Source organism: Aspergillus welwitschiae (genome assembly GCF_003344945.1).
Source record: "Aspergillus welwitschiae strain CBS 139.54b unplaced genomic scaffold BDQ94scaffold_15, whole genome shotgun sequence".
In the NCBI taxonomy this organism is placed as follows: Eukaryota; Fungi; Ascomycota; class Eurotiomycetes; order Eurotiales; family Aspergillaceae; genus Aspergillus; species Aspergillus welwitschiae.
This window is the reverse complement of record NW_020798709.1, coordinates 698,446-716,340: the sequence shown is the minus strand read 5'-3', so window position 1 is coordinate 716,340 and position 17,895 is coordinate 698,446. Positions and strand designations below refer to the sequence as shown.

General features: G+C 51.9%; 7 protein-coding genes across 7 annotated transcripts; 5 read left to right on the top strand and 2 right to left on the bottom strand.

Annotated features, from left to right (window-relative positions):
- Nucleotides 1-2,868: 2,868 nt before the first annotated feature.
- On the top strand, nucleotides 2,869-4,269 carry sun1 (SUN family protein UTH1; the record flags this gene model as incomplete). The annotated part of the gene is made up of 3 exons (XM_026769072.1): nucleotides 2,869-3,724; nucleotides 3,787-4,166; nucleotides 4,228-4,269. The coding sequence occupies 3 exons, from the start codon at nucleotides 2,869-2,871 to the stop codon at nucleotides 4,267-4,269; spliced, it is 1,278 nt and encodes a 425-aa protein (XP_026626732.1).
- Nucleotides 4,270-6,408: 2,139 nt separating this feature from the next.
- fhdA (putative transcription factor Tos4) lies at nucleotides 6,409-8,231 on the top strand. The gene is made up of 2 exons (XM_026775498.1): nucleotides 6,409-8,012; nucleotides 8,062-8,231. The coding sequence occupies exons 1-2, from the start codon at nucleotides 6,504-6,506 to the stop codon at nucleotides 8,086-8,088; spliced, it is 1,536 nt and encodes a 511-aa protein (XP_026626731.1). The 5' UTR covers nucleotides 6,409-6,503; the 3' UTR covers nucleotides 8,089-8,231.
- A 626-nt stretch (nucleotides 8,232-8,857) lies between these two features.
- On the top strand, nucleotides 8,858-9,769 carry BDQ94DRAFT_143615 (uncharacterized protein; the record flags this gene model as incomplete). The annotated part of the gene is made up of 1 exon (XM_026766279.1): nucleotides 8,858-9,769. A coding segment is annotated over exon 1 (293 nt), but the record flags the coding sequence as incomplete, so codon positions are not given.
- Nucleotides 9,770-9,775: 6 nt separating this feature from the next.
- Nucleotides 9,776-14,051, top strand: BDQ94DRAFT_32586 (regulator of nonsense transcripts 2). Its single transcript, XM_026775496.1, has 9 exons — nucleotides 9,776-10,046; nucleotides 10,127-10,171; nucleotides 10,286-12,387; nucleotides 12,443-12,734; nucleotides 12,780-12,937; nucleotides 12,985-13,260; nucleotides 13,310-13,615; nucleotides 13,664-13,808; nucleotides 13,858-14,051. Exons 1-9 carry the CDS (start codon nucleotides 10,028-10,030, stop codon nucleotides 13,962-13,964), a joined length of 3,450 nt encoding a protein of 1,149 aa, XP_026626729.1. The 5' UTR covers nucleotides 9,776-10,027; the 3' UTR covers nucleotides 13,965-14,051.
- A 444-nt stretch (nucleotides 14,052-14,495) lies between these two features.
- BDQ94DRAFT_32588 (uncharacterized protein) lies at nucleotides 14,496-15,216 on the bottom strand. The gene has a single exon (XM_026775497.1). It carries the CDS (start codon nucleotides 15,075-15,077, stop codon nucleotides 14,688-14,690), a length of 390 nt encoding a protein of 129 aa, XP_026626728.1. The 5' UTR covers nucleotides 15,078-15,216; the 3' UTR covers nucleotides 14,496-14,687.
- BDQ94DRAFT_143610 (coiled-coil-helix-coiled-coil-helix domain-containing protein) lies at nucleotides 15,132-16,416 on the bottom strand. Its single transcript, XM_026766278.1, has 3 exons — nucleotides 16,080-16,416; nucleotides 15,540-15,927; nucleotides 15,132-15,471 (listed from the first exon to the last, which is right to left on the bottom strand). Exons 1-3 carry the CDS (start codon nucleotides 16,279-16,281, stop codon nucleotides 15,189-15,191), a joined length of 873 nt encoding a protein of 290 aa, XP_026626727.1. The 5' UTR covers nucleotides 16,282-16,416; the 3' UTR covers nucleotides 15,132-15,188.
- A 378-nt stretch (nucleotides 16,417-16,794) lies between these two features.
- BDQ94DRAFT_170288 (ankyrin repeat domain-containing protein) lies at nucleotides 16,795-17,608 on the top strand (the record flags this gene model as incomplete). Its single annotated transcript, XM_026771457.1, has 2 exons — nucleotides 16,795-16,804; nucleotides 16,869-17,608. The coding sequence occupies 2 exons, from the start codon at nucleotides 16,795-16,797 to the stop codon at nucleotides 17,606-17,608; spliced, it is 750 nt and encodes a 249-aa protein (XP_026626726.1).
- Nucleotides 17,609-17,895: the final 287 nt, after the last annotated feature.

Below are 17,895 nucleotides of genomic sequence, written 5' to 3'. Positions count from 1 at the left end.
GGAAGATATCCGTTTGGACCAGATGTACTCCGTACCTGCGTATGTACCCGTGGTCGGACAGCCAATGAACACAAGGCTGCTAGATACCCCATTGTTGTTGATGGTATAGTGTAGATAGACAGTTGTTCCAGGTGGGCTATGTAGATGAGACGTGTAGTGTATTGAATAGCGCTCGGCTTCCTCTTTCCCTCTTTGCTCATTTTGCTCAGAGGCGGCATCGTCTCTAATCAAACCAATAGCCAATGATATCCCAACAACCAACTACATATTCATCAAGTTAGGTGTTAACAGCATCATGATAATATCTCTGAAAGAGTCCTTGTATTGGAATGACGACATGTACGATGAGCAACCGGTCCAGACGTGGCCAGGGTCTCAGATCATGATTCTGCATGTTGAGATTAACGTCTGCATGCTCCGCAACGGGCTCTAGTCGGTGGAAACCAGGCCGTACAAGAAGTCACCTGTTCCAGGCCAGATCGTAGGGAGGGAAGTGAAAAAGAGACATCTTTAATTACTCTGCATGATGTGCACTGTCTAGTATGAAAAGTGGGCACCAGGCCGAGAGAATTGTACTCTGTATGTAAGTAATCGCTGTATCCCGTTGAGTTGTAGGCGGGGTATATGATAAGGACATTGACGACGCAGCTACGGAGAGAACAATATGAACATAAATTAGGCAGCCACTTCGTCTCTGATTGCTCGAACATGAGGGGAATCAGTGACAGCAGAATCAGATGAAGGGAATTCCCGCACTCCGCCGGGGAAGATGTGTCATCCATATTGCTGGATGAGTTGGCCCCGTTCGTTCAACCAACAAAGGTGTACTTATGGAACACTTTGTGAGAGAAGTAGACTGACTGGGGCATGGTTTCGGGGCTGAAAATATATTTACCGCCCGTCAGAACAGACTGGAACGGTGAGCAGGACTCACTAGAGGACTACTGGGAGATAGTAGGTGAGTAGGTGAGTGCTAATATTACTTACTCTGTACAGTCCTCCCTCCCTACTGCAGGCCAACATTGAGATCCGACATGAGACATTCCCTGGTAGGCCAAATTGTGGCAATGGTTCGGCAGCGCAGCACCTGCTGATTGGTGTACCTGACCGGGGGGAAGGTTTGATGGCCCACCGGCTGGTGCCCGAGAGCTGATTGTGAGTGGCCAGCGAGACTCTGGGTAATTTCGGTAAACGCCAAGCTCACTTTCAGGAACAGGAAGGCCCCAAACACAAAAAAAGAAAATGAAAATGAAAAGACGAGAAGATGATGAAAAAAACGTAAGGGTTTCAAAGGGGAAAATCACCGCCGTGGCCCAGCAAAGCCCAAGGCTGGCTTGCTGGCCCAGTGTTCCAGAGCCCAGGCGGTTCCTGTCTATTCTCTCCACTTGACTCCACTTACAGCTGCAATTCTCAGCGGTTCTCACGACTCACGTTGCGCCGTCCATGTTGACTTTTTCTATTTCAACCCCGGTGGTTTCTTGGCCTTCTTCTCCAGTGCCGCGGCCCCCCCTGTCTATCGCCTGACCACCACAACGGTAGGGAAACGAAAAACGGGTCTGAGATCCTTTTGTCAGTGATCTCTCTGTGTCTGTCTTGTCTCTCTTACTCACTACAGAAAGTATTCTCGCCCCTTTTTAAATACTGTGCCCGTAGATTCTTTCCATAACCTTTCCCGTCCACTCCCATAGTAGTAATATTCCATACTCGTCGTCCCTGATTGTCTCCTCGGGAGTAGAGTTACCGTCCTGCGACAATCACTAATGGTTTTATACTCCGTAGCTTGACACAAAAATAGGGATTTAATATTGCCCACCCCCAAAAGGAGAAGAGAACAATACAGCGCAGTTACTACAGATACGGACGACTGTAACAAGCTAATTTCCAACGCTAAAAGGCTAACAGCCCACACTAACTCAACCCGATGTCTTGAGCCTTCGGGCTGTGGGCCCCCCTGATGATTATTATGATTATTTTTGTTATTTTATTAGTATTCCGATTATTCCCTGCCTGTGAGTTTTTATTCTTTTTTGGTTTACCATCCACTCATTTGGTCCAAGTGCCACGCTCTCTCTCTCTTACACACTCTCACACTCTCTCTTGGTTCCTTTGGTTCACCCCCTGGAAAAAAAAGGTCAGCGCACGCCTTCCTTGTCCCTCCTTCCCACATCCACACTAGTTAGTTGGTTATCGCCTCTTGCCCACTCACTGCCCTCCCCCCCCCTGGACCACGGCGCGAACTAAACCTTTACTTACTCCTTCATCTCCCTCCCGATTCCCTTTTCTCCCTCGAGATCCCCCCTCCACATTTTCTTACCTCCCTTTCCCCCCCAGAGCGTTTCATCTCCGGCCCTTCGCCTGCTATCCTTCGCGAGATTTCCTATCCGACCTGAGGGAACTAGTTTCTCTCTCGTACGCTCTTTTGGGAACCTGCTTCTCTCTCTCTTCTTCTCTTTCACTCTTTAACTCTCATACTCTATTCTAGGCAACTTGCTTTGACTCTGCCAGACTCTTAGCAACCCCTGCCTCACGAGGACTTTCATTCGTGTACAGACTTTTTGCAAGAAGCGCGCGACTGGCTTGCTGTGAATTTGGTATGTCTCCTATCCTGTGTACCTTCGCGAATTACCCGGGATCACCCAGCACATACAATCTCAATGCGACTCTTCTTTCTCTCCTGCACTACGATGGAAAGAAAGCAAGCTAGCAAGCACATACATGGCCAATGCCTAGTATCGAACAGGCCGTCTTGTGGTCAATGGAGGTTGAGCGCATGCTAATATGGGATCCCGTGGTTTATATAGATTAGGTCCACATTCTGACGCAATACTCGACAGCTTGCAACCCCGTGCGAAATAAATAACCAACACGATGAAGTTCAATACTGTCGCCCTCACCCTGGCTACCGCCGGCATGGTGTCTGCTCAGCACCACCACCAGCACCGCCATCACCACAAGCGCTCCCCCGACACCGAGGTCGTCACGGTGCCCGGCCCTACCGTCACCACCTTCGTTCTCGACGGCAAGGTCATTACCTTCGAGGAGGCCTGCGATGGTGTCGCCAAGGGTACTTTGAAGTTCTCTGGCAACGTGCCTGCGAATGTTTGCCAGTCCTCCTCTTCGACTGTGTCTTCGAGCACCACCAGCCCGACTCCCACGGCTTCCGTCCAGGCTGCTGCTGAGTTCATCGAGGTCGCCGTCAACAAGCACTCGAGCAGCTCCAGCTCCAGCTCCAGCAGCACCAAGACCAGCAGCTCGTACGCCGCTGCCTCCTCCAGCTCCTCCGCCAGCAGCTCTAGCAGCAGCTCTTCCTCTGCCACCGGCGTGGACAAGGAGTTCCCCGATGGCGAGCTTGACTGCGACACCTTCCCCTCTGAATACGGTGCCGTTGCCCTCGACTACCTTGGCCTTGGTGGTTGGTCCGGTATCCAGTACGTGACCATCGTCGACGAGATTGTCGACACCATCGTTACCGGTGTTACCGGCGACTCCTGCATTTCCGGAGCCATGTGCTCCTATGCCTGCCCCGCCGGATACCAGAAGTCCCAGTGGCCCAGCACCCAGGGTTCTACCGGCCAGTCCGTTGGTGGTATTGAGTGCAAGAACGGCAAGCTCCACCTTACCAACAAGTCTCTGTCCAAGAAGCTTTGCATTGAGGGTGTTGGAGGTGTCCACGTCCAGAACACCATGAGCGAGGAGGTCGCTGTTTGCCGTACCGACTACCCTGGTAAGCATTGAACCTCTCTTCCGACAGGTGGGTCCAAACAAAGATATTAACTCTGTCTGCAGGTACCGAATCCGAGACCATCCCTCTCGCTGTCGCTGCCAACAGCGAACTTCACCCCCTGACTTGCCCCAACGGCGCCACCTACTACAAGTGGGAGAACCAGACCACTTCCGCTCAGTACTATGTTAACCCCAAGGGTGTTTCCACCGAGACTGGTTGCCAGTGGGGTAACGGCAGCGCTCCTATCGGTAACTGGGCCCCTATCAACCTTGGTGTCGGTTACAACGATGGCAAGTGGCTTTCTCTGTTCCAGAACAGCCCTACCACCACCACCAAGCTCGACTTCAACGTGAAGATCGAGGGTGACAACCTCAGCGGTTCTTGCAAGTACGAGGACGGTACCTTCTACTCCGAGTCTGGCTCCAACGACTCCGGTTGCACTGTAAGTGCCCTTGCGTTTGTTTTTGGCTGGGACTTTTCGCTGATCATCATCTCCTCTCCAGGTTGAGGTTCTCTCCGGTTCCGCCACCTATGTCTTCTACTAAGGTAGTCGAGGGCCCGACACCCACCCGCCATCGCCGTCCGATTCGGTTCGCGTCCGCTGATTTGAATCGAACCCCGTCGGCTCGCAAATAGAAGAACTTTCATGCCTCTGTTCATTCTGTTCATGATTCTCTGTCCAGTGCGGTTGCTTTCTTCTCTGTATCTTACTATATTGTCCTATGTGGCTTGGAAAATATAGCACCTGTCACATATGTCGCGTCGCCATTCCCTTGATGGAGACGATTGTGGTTAGACCTTACCTTCTCTACTGCAAAGTAACACTGATTTCCCGTCTTTCTAGCCGCACTTTTCTACCTTATTCCCCCCGTGAGCAGCCAGATTTGCTCGTCATGTTATAAGCTAGCAATGCCTTGTATAGTAGTTTTGTTCATGTCAGTTGATAAAGATAGTTTTTGACTTTTTGTCCCCATCTGAGACCATCCGGAGTGGAGTCGGTTGCATGAACGCCGTGTTCGTGATGACCGCGTAAGGCGACAACTAGCTTTCGTTAAAAAACGGCCCTACGACACCTGGCGGGTCCCACCCCAGCCTCCTGAGTTTAAGTAGAAGCAGGTGTGTCATGGCTGGCATGTAGATTACCCTTCGATAGAGTGCACGGGAGGCGGTGGAGGTGCATTCCAGGGCGGCATCCACCTGCGTCATGCACGGTCTGATGTGTCCATCTATCAGATATCGGTGACCTTGGAATGTGCATAAGTGGAGCCAGCGATCGGTCGGTGAGTTCTTCAGGGTTCTGTCACCGGTGATGTGTGGCATGTCAGAAGTGGGCTGGGGGGTTGGCATTTCAGGTCCGTCATATTCAATAATCATGTTTGGTTCTTTGATGTTCTACAGCAGGTTCAGCTGTTCGATCGCCTAGTACTTATGTAGTCCGTGTCTCCATTTCCTGACTAATGGATGTATCATTGATGGTTACATTGTGAAGTGAGATCTTAAGTCAGTCACAGAAAGCCGAATGTTATTACTACAAGTATGTTGGGTTGGATTGGGGGCGTAATTGCGACTGCTTCCTCAGTAAGGGTACTACTGCTACTAAGTATATACTTACCGCAATGAGGGGTGATGATGCCATGGTCCGGCGATTGGGAGTACAGATTTTGACGTTCTATCACACCATAACAGGTTTCATCTTACCGGGTGTATTTTCCGGATCTCTATCTGGCTCAGTGGGCATGAACGGATGAGACCATCTACTAATTTCCAGCCTGCGTAGGTAGTATTCTGGTGGATTGCCATCAGGGGCAGTTGAAGTCATCCACCCCGTTGGAGGACCGTCACGTCGCACGCACTAGTCCCGATGGGGATAGCGAGTCACGATCTGTACGAAATCCCTGCAACGGGCACATGGCTTTACTGTTTTGGGTAAGGCCTCGACTGGTCATTGGCCGAGGCTGGACGTCCAGTACCACGTGATCTGGCGCGCCATCACGGGGCCCGAACCAAAGAACGCGGAGCACATGACTCCTAGACGCGGAGACGCGCCTCGTTCCTGCCTGGGGTGTCGACGGTGTGTATACCGAGACTATAGAACAGCCACCTTCCCCGTCCGACATGCAGGGGAGTGCTGGAACTCAGGGAGCCGCCAGGGTTGGTTTTTTGCTTTCTTACCTGTAAAAGCAAACCGAAGTCTGGCATATTTTGGCAAACCTCCCTCCACCACCCCCCAAGTCAGCAGTGCATTGCATAGTTTCGGACGGTCCAAGTTGCGAGGCTGCGCGAGCTTAGTGGTGGAGCTCTCGACCCTCGTCGGCGCCTATCGAACGCGTCTCGGGTTGTAAGCGTGCATTTCCGCGCTGGACGAGACGCTCCGTTCCGGCAGGCATTCCACCACACACCATCCTTTCACCCTTTTCTTCAATGTTTCTCGTTTTTTTGCCTGTTCGTACCCAGTCTCGTACTTCCCCAACCTCCTGGCCCTCGTCTTGGGGGGTGAAGCCTCAAAGTTCCTTCCCTTTGTCATCCTTGACACGCTTCATCTTGTCTTCCTCGCTCTCTCTCTCGCTCTCTTTCCTTCGGGACTCTAGGTCTCGTGAATTGACCTCCCACTCATAGACTTAGACATTCCTCCCCCAACCTTTTCTTCCTCGACGCGACTAAAGCCTCAATTGATCTTTTTTAATCCTCGTCCACCCCTCCTGCCGTTGTTCGAGTGGCATACGAGCGTGTCCGGGTCGTGGTTCACGACCAGACGGCCTTACTTTAACTAAATAGCATCATGGAGTCTTCGCCTCCAAGGAGCAGTTTGGCTGCTCCTGTGGCAGGTGTGAAGCGTCCCGCGGCCCTGTTGCCTGCCTTTGAGCCATTGAGCTCCTCTCCCTCACTTCCTCGTCCACAGAAGCGTGTAGCACGCGACAATCATGGCATTGTCTCGACTTACCCTACGCCGGTGCCGACCTCGTCGACCCATATCTTGTCCTCCTCCCCCCCGAGAATGGCCCTGCCGCGAACGGCCTCACGGCGTACATTTACTTCGTCCAGCTCCGAACGAACCCCTCTGTCTGCTGTCCCTACCATAATGCTTCCCGAGAGCGGGGAGCCCGTCCTGATGGGAAGATCCAGTGCCTCGTGCCATCACCAGCTCGCGGCCAACCGTATGATATCAAGGGTGCATGTCAAGGCCACATATAAGCCCGCAGCTAATCCCTTTGACCCTGACAGAGTGGAAATCATGTGCATGGGATGGAATGGAATCAAATTGCATTGTCAAGGGAAAACATATGATTTGGCCAAGGGGAAGACGTTTACCTCGGATATCAAGGATGCTGACATCATGATTGATGTTCATGACGCCCGCGTGCTGGTCCAGTGGCCTCAAAGTGACCGAAAGGATTATGCCTCGACGGATTCCGAGCAGACATGGGAGGAGACTACGCCCAAACGTAAAGCACAGTCCCGTCGGAGTATTCACGAAAGCCCCAATGTGGAACGTCAGCGCTTGGCGTCTCCCGTCTCGCCGTCCCCTGCGGTCAAGTCTCTGGTGCCCCCATCGTCGCCCATATATACCCCAACACGCTCGCGGAATTCTGTGGTTGTATACGAAGACGACGCTTCGCCTAGCCGTCGCAACAGCACTGCTGATGCAGATCAGAAGTCATCGTCCATCGCTAGTGACATTCTGCAGAGCTCGCAGTCCAGCGAGTTGAGCGAACTGAGCAAGCAAGATGACTTCTCGGATCATGATGAAGAAAATGACCCCATTGTTCATTCCTTTGGACCATTTGGTGACAATCTGCTTCCTCGGATGGCCTCATTCACTGCAGATGAGTCTCCACTCCGTCCTGCACGGCCCCGCAACCAGGTTGTCCAGCCTACCAAGTCCCCGAGACAACCATCCAAGACCGTCGAGTCCACCGAGAGCACAGTAACCAAGCTGGAGCCGTTGAGCGAGAGCTTTGAACGTGTTCAGAACCATGCCGCCAACCAATTGGCGTTCTCTCGACTCTCGTCCACTCCATTTTCGACGATCTTGAATAACCTCCCACCGTCCTTATGGAGGCGGGACGGCCATCACAAAGAGGGCCCCACGAAAGAAGAGATCCGTGCCATCCTGGACACGACCAAGTGCATTGGAAAGGTGGCACGGGAAGGAAAGGATGCCGCAGGAAAGCCTCTGGAAAGCGAGTACTATTACATTCCTGACTTTGATGAGGACGACATGCGACGCGAAGCGGTCGTACATGATCTCAGAAAGCCAGGCCTCCGCAACTGCCGCAAGCAGCATAAGGTACGTGCATTCCTCCTCAAACAAAATGACTTGTAGCTGACCTTAGCAGCAATACTTCTGGCGCAAACCCAAATAAACAATAAAAAGTCATTCGATCCCTGCTAATATCTTGATACGACCTTCTTGGATTCTGAGTACATATTTGCAACGTTACCCTTTTCTTTCTTTCTTTCTTCAAGGACTCGCATAGCGTGGCGTGGGCATACCCTGTCGATTTTTTTGTTGCTGAATGAAGGTGTATGATGATGTGGATTTCTTTCCTTTGTTGTGTTCTGTTAACGGTCCCCCAAGCCAGATGTATTGTTCTGTCCACGTGCGATGTCTACTGTGTTTCCTTTTGTGGCGGCATTGACCATTACGAGTCAGGGTCTCTGTCCATGCCTCATGGTGTAGACCTTGCTTTTCTGTGGGCGCTCGAGACCAGACCCGTGTCTTGTGTGACGTCCGTCAACGAATCCCCATTTGAAAATTTCCTTTGATGTTGTCCAATGCGCTGTTGGCAAGATGCCCATCAGCCTTGGGACCCTCAACCAACCCAACCCAACCCCAACCCTCATGACCTGTATGTTATCACAGTTTCTTAGGGAAACAAAAGCGTTTAGTTTATGTTCAGATGCAAGCCTCTTACATCGTACACGGTAGATCCCAAGCCAGGAACATGGAACGATCATTGGTTTTCACCCCAGCTGGCATCACGTGCCTGCGCCATAGATGATGTCCCAATGACTTCAGGTCCAAGCACAACACCACCATAATAATCTGGCCGCGTCGTGTGCAGCAGTATTGAGTATTGTCCATGCTCCTATGCCGGATTTGGATGCTCTTGGCCGTGGTTTAGACGTCAGCCCACATCTCGTATCGCCACAATCGAGTTCATCCCCTCCAAGATGCGTGATATGCATTTTGTTAGAAGGGCATATTAAGCCAGTAGACCCGTATTTCATCCCCAGCACATCATCCATCCTAGTTTGCACTTGCATCTCCCGAGCATACGAGTCAAGATTGCTTGACCGACACTACCTCGCAGGTAGCTATACCAATCTACAGCCTACCTACCTACCTATCTACCCACAAACTCCAACGCAACTATCTTACCTCCCTTCCCTTCCCAGAATCAAACCAAGCCAGAACATCACCATCACAATGTCCATAAACCCACGAATCATCCCCGCCACCGAAACCAACCTCCCCCGCATTCATCGCCATCAACCAGACGACGCAGACGCAGACGCATTGCACACACAAAGCAGCCCCGAGACAGAGCAAGATCCCAGCAGGAGTATCCTAGGCAGGAGTATCAAGCCGCCCGTGGTACGGCATTATAGTTGGAGTGAAGAGGATCGGAAGCATGCGTTGCAGGCGAGGTTGTTGGAGACGGAGGGGGAGATGGGGTTTTCGGAGGTGAGGAGAGGGCAGGGGGGTGGGATGGGGGATGAGTAGGATATTCTTTTGTGAAGTATGGAGATGGATTTGACGGTGATATGTGATTGAAAGATAATGGGAGATTGAATGAATGTGTGTTTGGGTTGTGGTTGTTTGATGTTTTGATGTCTGATTCAGGTGAATGTAAGGTTTATGGGGATATTCCGGAAGGGTGAATTCTTTCAGGGAGATTGTGGGAGATGAGCAAGCTGGATCAGTAATATAAAATTGATGGCAGTGCCAACAAGGAGTACTGTATCTCTCGATTGAAGATGATTATTTCAACATACTTAGTAGTGGCATAGTTCTTGAAGTAGAAAAAGTATTGAGTGACGAAGTCCCTCCGCCTTCGGCCCACTTCTTCACCAGCTGCTCTTCACTTCAACTTCCGTCAGCCACTTCAAGGCTTGCCTCCCCCTCTCCACCTCCCTTTGACGCCCGAGACACCTTGCGCGTCACTTGTCTGCTGCCCGCTTCACCAATGTGGCGTTCAAGTCACTCATGCGCTTTCCTTTCCCACTCTTTGAAAGGTTCCCCGGACAGTTGAGATCATCCCACGCGCCGATTGCTGCACCACCGCACCGCGGCAAGCAATGGATCGTCAGAGGAAGCGTACGTCCAATCCCACTCCACCACACATGTCACCAAATCCAGCCAGTTTGGGATCGCTAACATATTATCTCCCTATACAGGGGATCTCCGCCTCCAAAATGAGAGAGTCTGGGCCGGCGAGAGTGGTAAGTCACCCCTCATCAATTTAACACACTACGCCAATGCGTGAAGGACCTTGAACCGGCATCGGAGCCAACATATAACCATAAATACTAACCAACTGATCGCTCTACCAACAGATGTCTTCCCGGTCAGCAAATCCCTCGATTCAGCCCTGAAAAAGAACACCGCTTTCATCAAGCGTCTCCGCACCGGAATCAACGCCGCTGCCCAACAAACCTTCCTAACCGATATCCGCACCCTCTCGCTGCACAAGTACCTTTCGGAGATTATCTCCGCCTGCTACGAAGGCCTCTGCAAGCTCAAATCCCCCGGCGAAATCGCTACAGGTGTCGAAATCACCAGCGCCCTGCACCAGCGCTTTGGACCTGCCGAATTCACCCGCCAGATCGGATGGCTCCTGGGGCGAGGCCTGAGCACCCCAGACAGAGGACAGCTGAAGGCGCTCAGTCAGGAGTTACGCGAGCGCGAGGAGAGAGAACGGCTATCTCGGCATCGGGTGTTGTTGAGGGTTGTTACGGAGTTGTGGTTGGTGGGGGTACTGAAGACGTTGGACGATATCGAAAAGCCGGATGATGTGGGTGCGAAGGGCAAGGATGGAGTCGTTGGTATTGGTGGAAAGGCGACGGATGGACCGGTGAGGAACAGGGCGCCGCCGTCTGCTGGTAAGGATGGTGAGAGGGAGCCCGAGCCGTTTCCTTTGGAGGTGTTGAAGGACCTTCTCGGACATGATCGCGATCATTCGAATTTGCCACTCGCCGTGCTGTTTGTCAAGAGCTTCAGTTGGGATGTGCTGGGTGTGAAGATGGTCGACGAGGGTAGGAAGACTGTCGAAGCTGATGGCGCTACAACTACTGTTAATGGTGACGGCGTGGATGCGGATGCAACGGACCCGGAGGGTGATGACCCGCCGCTTACTTCGGAGAAGTCTCAGCTTCGGTTCAAGCATATTCTCAATCGGTATCTGGAGGATGTCAAGGCACATGTTGTTCGTGATCAGAGAGCGTTGGCCGCCCAGAGCCGTCGCAATGCCGAAGCATACGTGAAGAGTGGCGAGATCTTCGAAGACCGCCAGGCCAACTTTGAGAAGCAGACGAAGTCGCTGGAGAGGCTGGTTACCAATACTCAGGTTCTGTGTGAGGTTCTGGGCGTGGAAATGCCGGCTTTAGCTGAGAAAGAGTCCGCTGATGCTGGAGCGGGCGGTGGTATCGGCCTGGTGAAGGCTAGCGAGTACTTGCGTGGCCAAGGAGAGGGCGCTGGTATCTGGGAAGACGAAGAGGAGCGGCGCTTCTATGAGAACCTGGTTGACCTTAAGGGTAAAGTGCCGGCTGTGCTGTTGGAGGACGGCAAGAAGAAGAAGGCGGAGGATGAGACCGGAAAGAAGAAAGAGGAAGACGGCACAGATACGGAGAAGACTGAAGCTGGCCAAGCCCAGTCAGCTGAGGAGAAGGCTGCTGCAGAGGCCGATGACCAGTCTACTGCTATAGCAAGCAAGACAGTCGGAGCTCAGGTAGACGCGCTTCTGGCTAAGCTGCCCGATCTGCAGACCAAGGACCATGTCGACCAGCTGGCGCTAGACTTCTGCTTCCTCAACTCGAAAGCGTCTCGGAACAGGCTTATCAAGGCCGTCTCCGATGTCCCCAAGGGCCGCATCGATCTTCTTCCCTTGTATTCTCGCCTGGTTGCAACCCTAGGACAGTACATGCCTGACATTCCCCAGGGCCTCACCACCTATCTGGATGAGGAGTTCCGAAGCCTCCAGCGCCGCAAGTCAAAGGAGTTCTTGGGACAGGTTCGGATGAGCAATGTCCGTTATTTGGCAGAATTGACCAAGTTCGGTGTAGTTCCGGAGCATATCATCTTCCACTGCTTCAAGGTTTCGCTGGATGACTTTTCGCGCATGAACATTGAGATCATCGGGCATCTCTTGGAGAATTGCGGACGCTATCTGCTTCGGAACCCTGACACCTCTCCGAGAATGGCTTCTTTCCTGGAGACCCTTGGAAGGAAAAAGACTGTCCAGCATCTGGGTCAGCAGGAACGGATGATCATTGAGAATGCAGTCTACTACGTTGATCCGCCACCGCGACCTGCCATTCAGCAGAAGGAGCGCACCCCTATGGAGTCTTATATTCGTAGACTGGTCTATCTGGATATGAACAAGCGCAACTACACCAAGATCCTGAAATCGATCCGCAAGCTTCATTGGGAGGAGCAAGATGTGAGTACAGCATGGTGTGGTGCGGTGTACGAACATTATACTAACTGCGTGATAGGTGGTCGATATTCTGGAACGCGTCTTCAGCAAGCCGGTAAAGGTTAAATATGGCAACATCCACCTTCTCGCGATCCTTGTCAGTGCCCTTTACAGGTATCACCAGGACTTTGTCATTGGCGTTGTGGACAACATCCTCGAGCAGATCACGCTGGGTCTGGAGCAGAACGACTTCAAGTTTAACCAGAAGCGAATTGCCGAAGTCAAGTATCTCGGAGAGCTCTACAACTACAAGATGATTGACTCGCCGGTGATCTTTGACACCTTGTATCGCATTATTACCTTTGGTCATGGTGAGTGAGTCGACACCATCCGCGAACTTCACTAACAGCTCTCAGAGGGTGGCACGCCCATGCCTGGAAGGATCAACCCGCTTGATCTGCCCGATGATTTCTTCCGTGTCCGCCTGGTCTGCACTCTTCTCGACACCTGCGGCCACTGTTTCGATCGGGGCTCGGCCAAGAAGAAGCTTGATTTCTTCTTGACCTTCTTCCAGGTATGATTGTCTGTATTTCGCAAGAAATCCAATGCTAACTCGACCAGTACTACATGCATACGAAGGATCCCCTGCCGATGGACGTCGATTTCCTAGTCCAGGATACCTTCTCCATGACTCGTCCTCAATGGAAGCTAGCAGCTGACCTGGCCGAGGCTACGCAGATTTTCAGTGAAGCTGTGGCACAGAATTTCAAGACGCAGGATGCAGAAAGACCTGCTGAGCCTGACGAGGACGATGCGGACAGCAGCTCGTCGGACGAAGGTCTGGAGGAAGATGCAATGCTCGAGGAAGAGGACCAAGAGTCGAGCGACGAGGCTGAGGTTTGTTTACCGACGTCGAGAATGTGATGATATGCTAACGAGTTATTAGGCGTCCGGCCCGAACCCGGAACAAAATGGTGACAGTGAGTCCGAAGACGAAGAGATCTTCGTAACTCGGCAGGAAGAGGAACGCGACCCAGAGGCGGAAGCCGAATTTGACCGTGAATTCGAGAAGATGATGGCGGAGAGCATGGAATCCCGGAAATTCGAACGCAAGGGTGTGTTTGACATACCTTTGCCGATGAAGCGGTCTGGACGTGAGGCAGCGCTTGAGACGCCCCCGCCAGAGGCACCAAAGCCCACGAATAATACCATGGCGTTCTCTTTGATGACCAAGAAAGGAAACAAGCAGCAGGTATGCTCTCCTCTTTGCCGTGGCAAGACGCACTACTAAACCATACAGACCCGTACCATCGACCTGCCCTCTGATTCCAGCTTCGCCGTGGCGATGAGAAGCCAGCAGCAAGCCGACCGCGAGGAGCAGCAGCGGATCAAAAACCTGGTCCTGAACTACGAAATGACCAATGAAGCGGAGACCAACACCGACGGTACGTCCTTTACAGTCATTTCGGATGTATAATACTAACAGTGTTGCAGCCGCAGAGAAGCGTTCCCCTCATCGCGACACCAGAATGGACAAGTCAAGCGCGGCCAGGGCGGCGTTCCGATCCCGGAAGCTCCAACTGAGCGACGTGAACTGGTAGATGACGCGTTCGATAGAAAGCTAACAGTCATGGTATTCATACATGAACTAGAGAAAAGACCAGCAGTGCGCTGTTCCGACTATTCCTTGTGACTCATGCTTTTCGCACATCAGCGTCAGCCATCAGTCAATGGGGTTTGGTTTATTTGATAGTCAGCTTGTCGCAGACACAGGACTATTCTAATCCAGCTACCCATATCAGCAGACAAGTCCTGTCTATCGACTGATCGATTGATAGAACGGGTGTCCGGTATTGATACATCGGCGATGTGACGTGACTGAATGGGTATGGGTATGTTGCCTGCATCCCAAACATAACACATAACAACAAACAGATCATCTGTTCAACACAGTGATCATTCCTTAACTTTGTCTGTGGTCCTCAACCGACACATAACTATGGTTATACCAGGGAGATAGAGACCTCCGGGCACGGCATGATTACATCCATCCATCCTACTCCCTTCTCTAATCCATTCAACTGGCTGATTCCAGCTGGGTAGCGCAGAAGGAAGAGAGACATGATGTGATGTGATGTGATCTCTTCTAGTTCCTGCCTGGAAATGCAACATGCATATACACTTACCCTATCGTTCACTCACTCACATGAGCCAGCCAGTTAAATTAGAAATCATCTTATATCAGAATGTACATCAGTTGCTACTACATTACTTAAATCAAGAATAAAAACGGATGGAAATGAAATCATCTATGTCTATTCATTCTACTTCGCTCTCTCTCTCTCCTCTCTTTTTGACCGAGATGCTAAACATGAAAAAGAAAAGGTACAAGTACAGGTGCAGTTACTTAGATACAGTATCACTCGAAAAGAAAATGGATGAGGAAAAAAAATAAGAAAAGGAAAAGTGGATATAGAGATGGTCGGAGATGCTGATAGATCAATGAGATGAGTCAAAGTCAAGCCCAGACTGGAGATTGGAACAGAGACAGAGACGAAGAGGTAAAGGAGAGCGGAGAAGAATATCACGAACAATTGAAAGTAGAATGAAAGAGAAAATGGGAAGAGACGAGACTGGACGAGGGTATAAATATGAGCTGAAAAAGAAATCATGCATGCATATAGTAATACACTGCCTTGCCCGATCTTATACATCCGATGTCCCTCATCTTCTCTATTTATTCAGTCACATGTGCTTCCTGTTCTTCGATATTCCAATGCTGCATCTTTCCAATTCCATCCTGTCTGATATGGTATATTCATTGCTTATTTCTCCGTCTCGGGAACAGCATCGTGAGCCGCCTTGGGCACCAAGGTCTCCGCCTCAGCCAGCTCGCCCTTCTCGGCGAGTTCCTGTTTCGTCTGGGCGTTGATCTCCTGTGCATGGACGCGCTTCTCCTCGGGGTGGGAGGCGGCGTCGATCTGAGCGGCCGTCACGGGCTGCTCGTCACCGGCCTCGGGGACGGCAGCAGCGGGAGCAGCCTCCTCGTCATCTTCGAGCTCAGCGCCGTACACGTCGGGGTGTAGTCTGAAGCAGTCTTGCATGCCCCTGTTAAGTGGTGGTTCCCCGCATTAGTAATGCATTCGATATTATATGGTCAGAAGGTGGGTACGTACTTGAACTTCTCAATGCAGTCAATACCCTTAGGCTCCTCAGAGGAGTACACGAAGCAGCTAAAAGCAGCCTTGAACTCCTCACCGCAAGGTCCGTGGGCCATACCGCCCAGGCAAGGGCAGTCCCAGTTAATCTCGCCGGTCTCGGGGTTGAAGGCGCCTTCCTGGCCGGCCTCGGCCTCGAGCTCCTCGGGGGACTTCAGCGTAGCGGCTTCGGGGGAGGGTTGTTGCGCATCATCTTGAGGGGCTTCGGGGGCAGCAGGAGCAGGAGTGGGAGCAGGAGCAGGAGCCGAGGACTTCTTCTGTTCGCGGATCTTGGGCTTGATGGAGTCGATGGTGAGGGAGGATTCGGCTTCGACGGAGTCGGACTTGGATTGGGAGAGAAGAGAGACTACATCATTAGCTGGACCAGTCTGAGCGAGGGAGGTGAAGGTGGTGTGTGATGATTTCTTCTTCTCCTCCGAGGCATGACGGCGAACCGCCATGCATGCGGTGGGAAAAAACCAAGCGGCAACGGCAACGGCAACGGCATCAGGCACATACAGGACGGGGTTTGAGCGAAGTAGGGGCTCGTGTTGTAGTAGTAGACGGCGCCAATGGCCAGACCCAAGCGGGCAGCGGTGTTCTTCCAACTCCTCGGCTTGGAGTCGGCGGGTGTGTTGGTGCTTATCAATCGTCTGGTAGCCGGGCCACGGACTGCGACGGCCGGTGCGCGGAGGATAGCTCGAGGTGCGGAGCGAAACATGGCGGGCGAGAGGGGGGGGAAGTTGGGATTGATAATTAAGGGAAGTGAAAGAAAGAGGAGAGGAAGAGGGGGGTATCACCGCGAGGCGAGCGGCATGAATTGAGCGGGAAACAGACGGATGGGAGTGGATGGAGGTGGACGGGGATGAGATGGAGATGCAGATGCAAACCAAACCACCAACTCGATTTGACGCCCGTTGCCTCAGGCATTCAAGAATTGCCTGTTTGGGGTGTCTGCTGGTCGGCCCCGAATTGGCCAATCAGAGGGCGCCGCGATACGCTGTTGGTGCTTCCAGTGCTGGATTGCATGGTTTTGATGGTTTCTTCATCTTAGCGTCTGGTGTCATCTGTATGCCGTAGAGCTGGCATCATGTAGATAAGAGAGGTGCGCCCGGAGGGTCGCTGTTGAGTCTGTTGGAGTTCAGTGTCAACTCTAGTCTGCAGTCCGACCTTAACTAGTATATACCGGTTACACAATACACATGACAATATGTATACTGGACAAAAGATGATGATGGCACCTGGTATGGCTTCTACTTTACAGATAGTAAATCCCTACATAGCATACAGCTAATATATGCGTACCAGTCAATATCCCCAGTCAAGTCCCATTGGAGATCCTGCTCCTCCTCTTCGGTCTCTGCAGACCAATCGAGCAATACATGCTCCTCTTCTCAGCCCCCGAGCTCATCCATCGACTTTCCTCCAAGCATCTCATGACACGAGAAGCAAACGGCGACACTCTCCTGCACATTCTCGCTAAAGACCAAGGTCCATCGCGACAACTGGCGCGGGCTCTCTTCTCCAGGAAGGAGCTGGACGTCAACGTGCAGAACAACAACTGGAAGATCCCCTTGGTATGTGCCGCACAATACGGGAATCACTGGCTCGTCAAATTACTGCTCGAGCGGGGCGATTTCAACAGTTACATGCTGGACTACTTCTACTTCACGCCGCTGGTGTGGGCAGCCAAGAAGCAGGACGAGGGGTTAGTGAAGATCTTGCTGGCGAACAGGAATGTTCGGCCAAATGAAGTGGACATTTTCCGGCGAACGGCACTGTCATACGCAGCGGAATATCGAAATGAGGCGATTGTGCGGTTGTTGCTCGCGGATGAGGATGTCGATGCGGAGTGGAGTGATGAGACGGCGCGATCACCGCTGTCTTATGCGGCAGAGGCTGGGAGTAAGAGGATTGTGGAGTTGCTGTTGGATCGCGAGGAGGTGAATGCGCATTCGGTGGATTCGTTCATGAAGACGCCGTTTGTGTGGGCGGCGGAGTATGGACATTTGGAGATCATGATGAGATTGGAGGAGTGTGAGTATTAGCTTTCAGCTTTGTTCATATTACTTTGTACGTAGTTGATAATGCTTTACTAGTTACTGTCATGACTGAATGATATGCATGCACTACCACCAATAACCTCTCTCAAATATATTTAGTCAGCCATTTAGAGGATCACTGAGGGGCAGTGATCGCGTGCACATTTAGTACTAACTTCTAATCAGTACTAAGACTATAAGTAGGACTATATCACTACATCATGAACGGGTTTATGTTGTTATCACCGAACTCAACCAAATTTTCGCGGGACCGCAACACCCCTCACCCCACC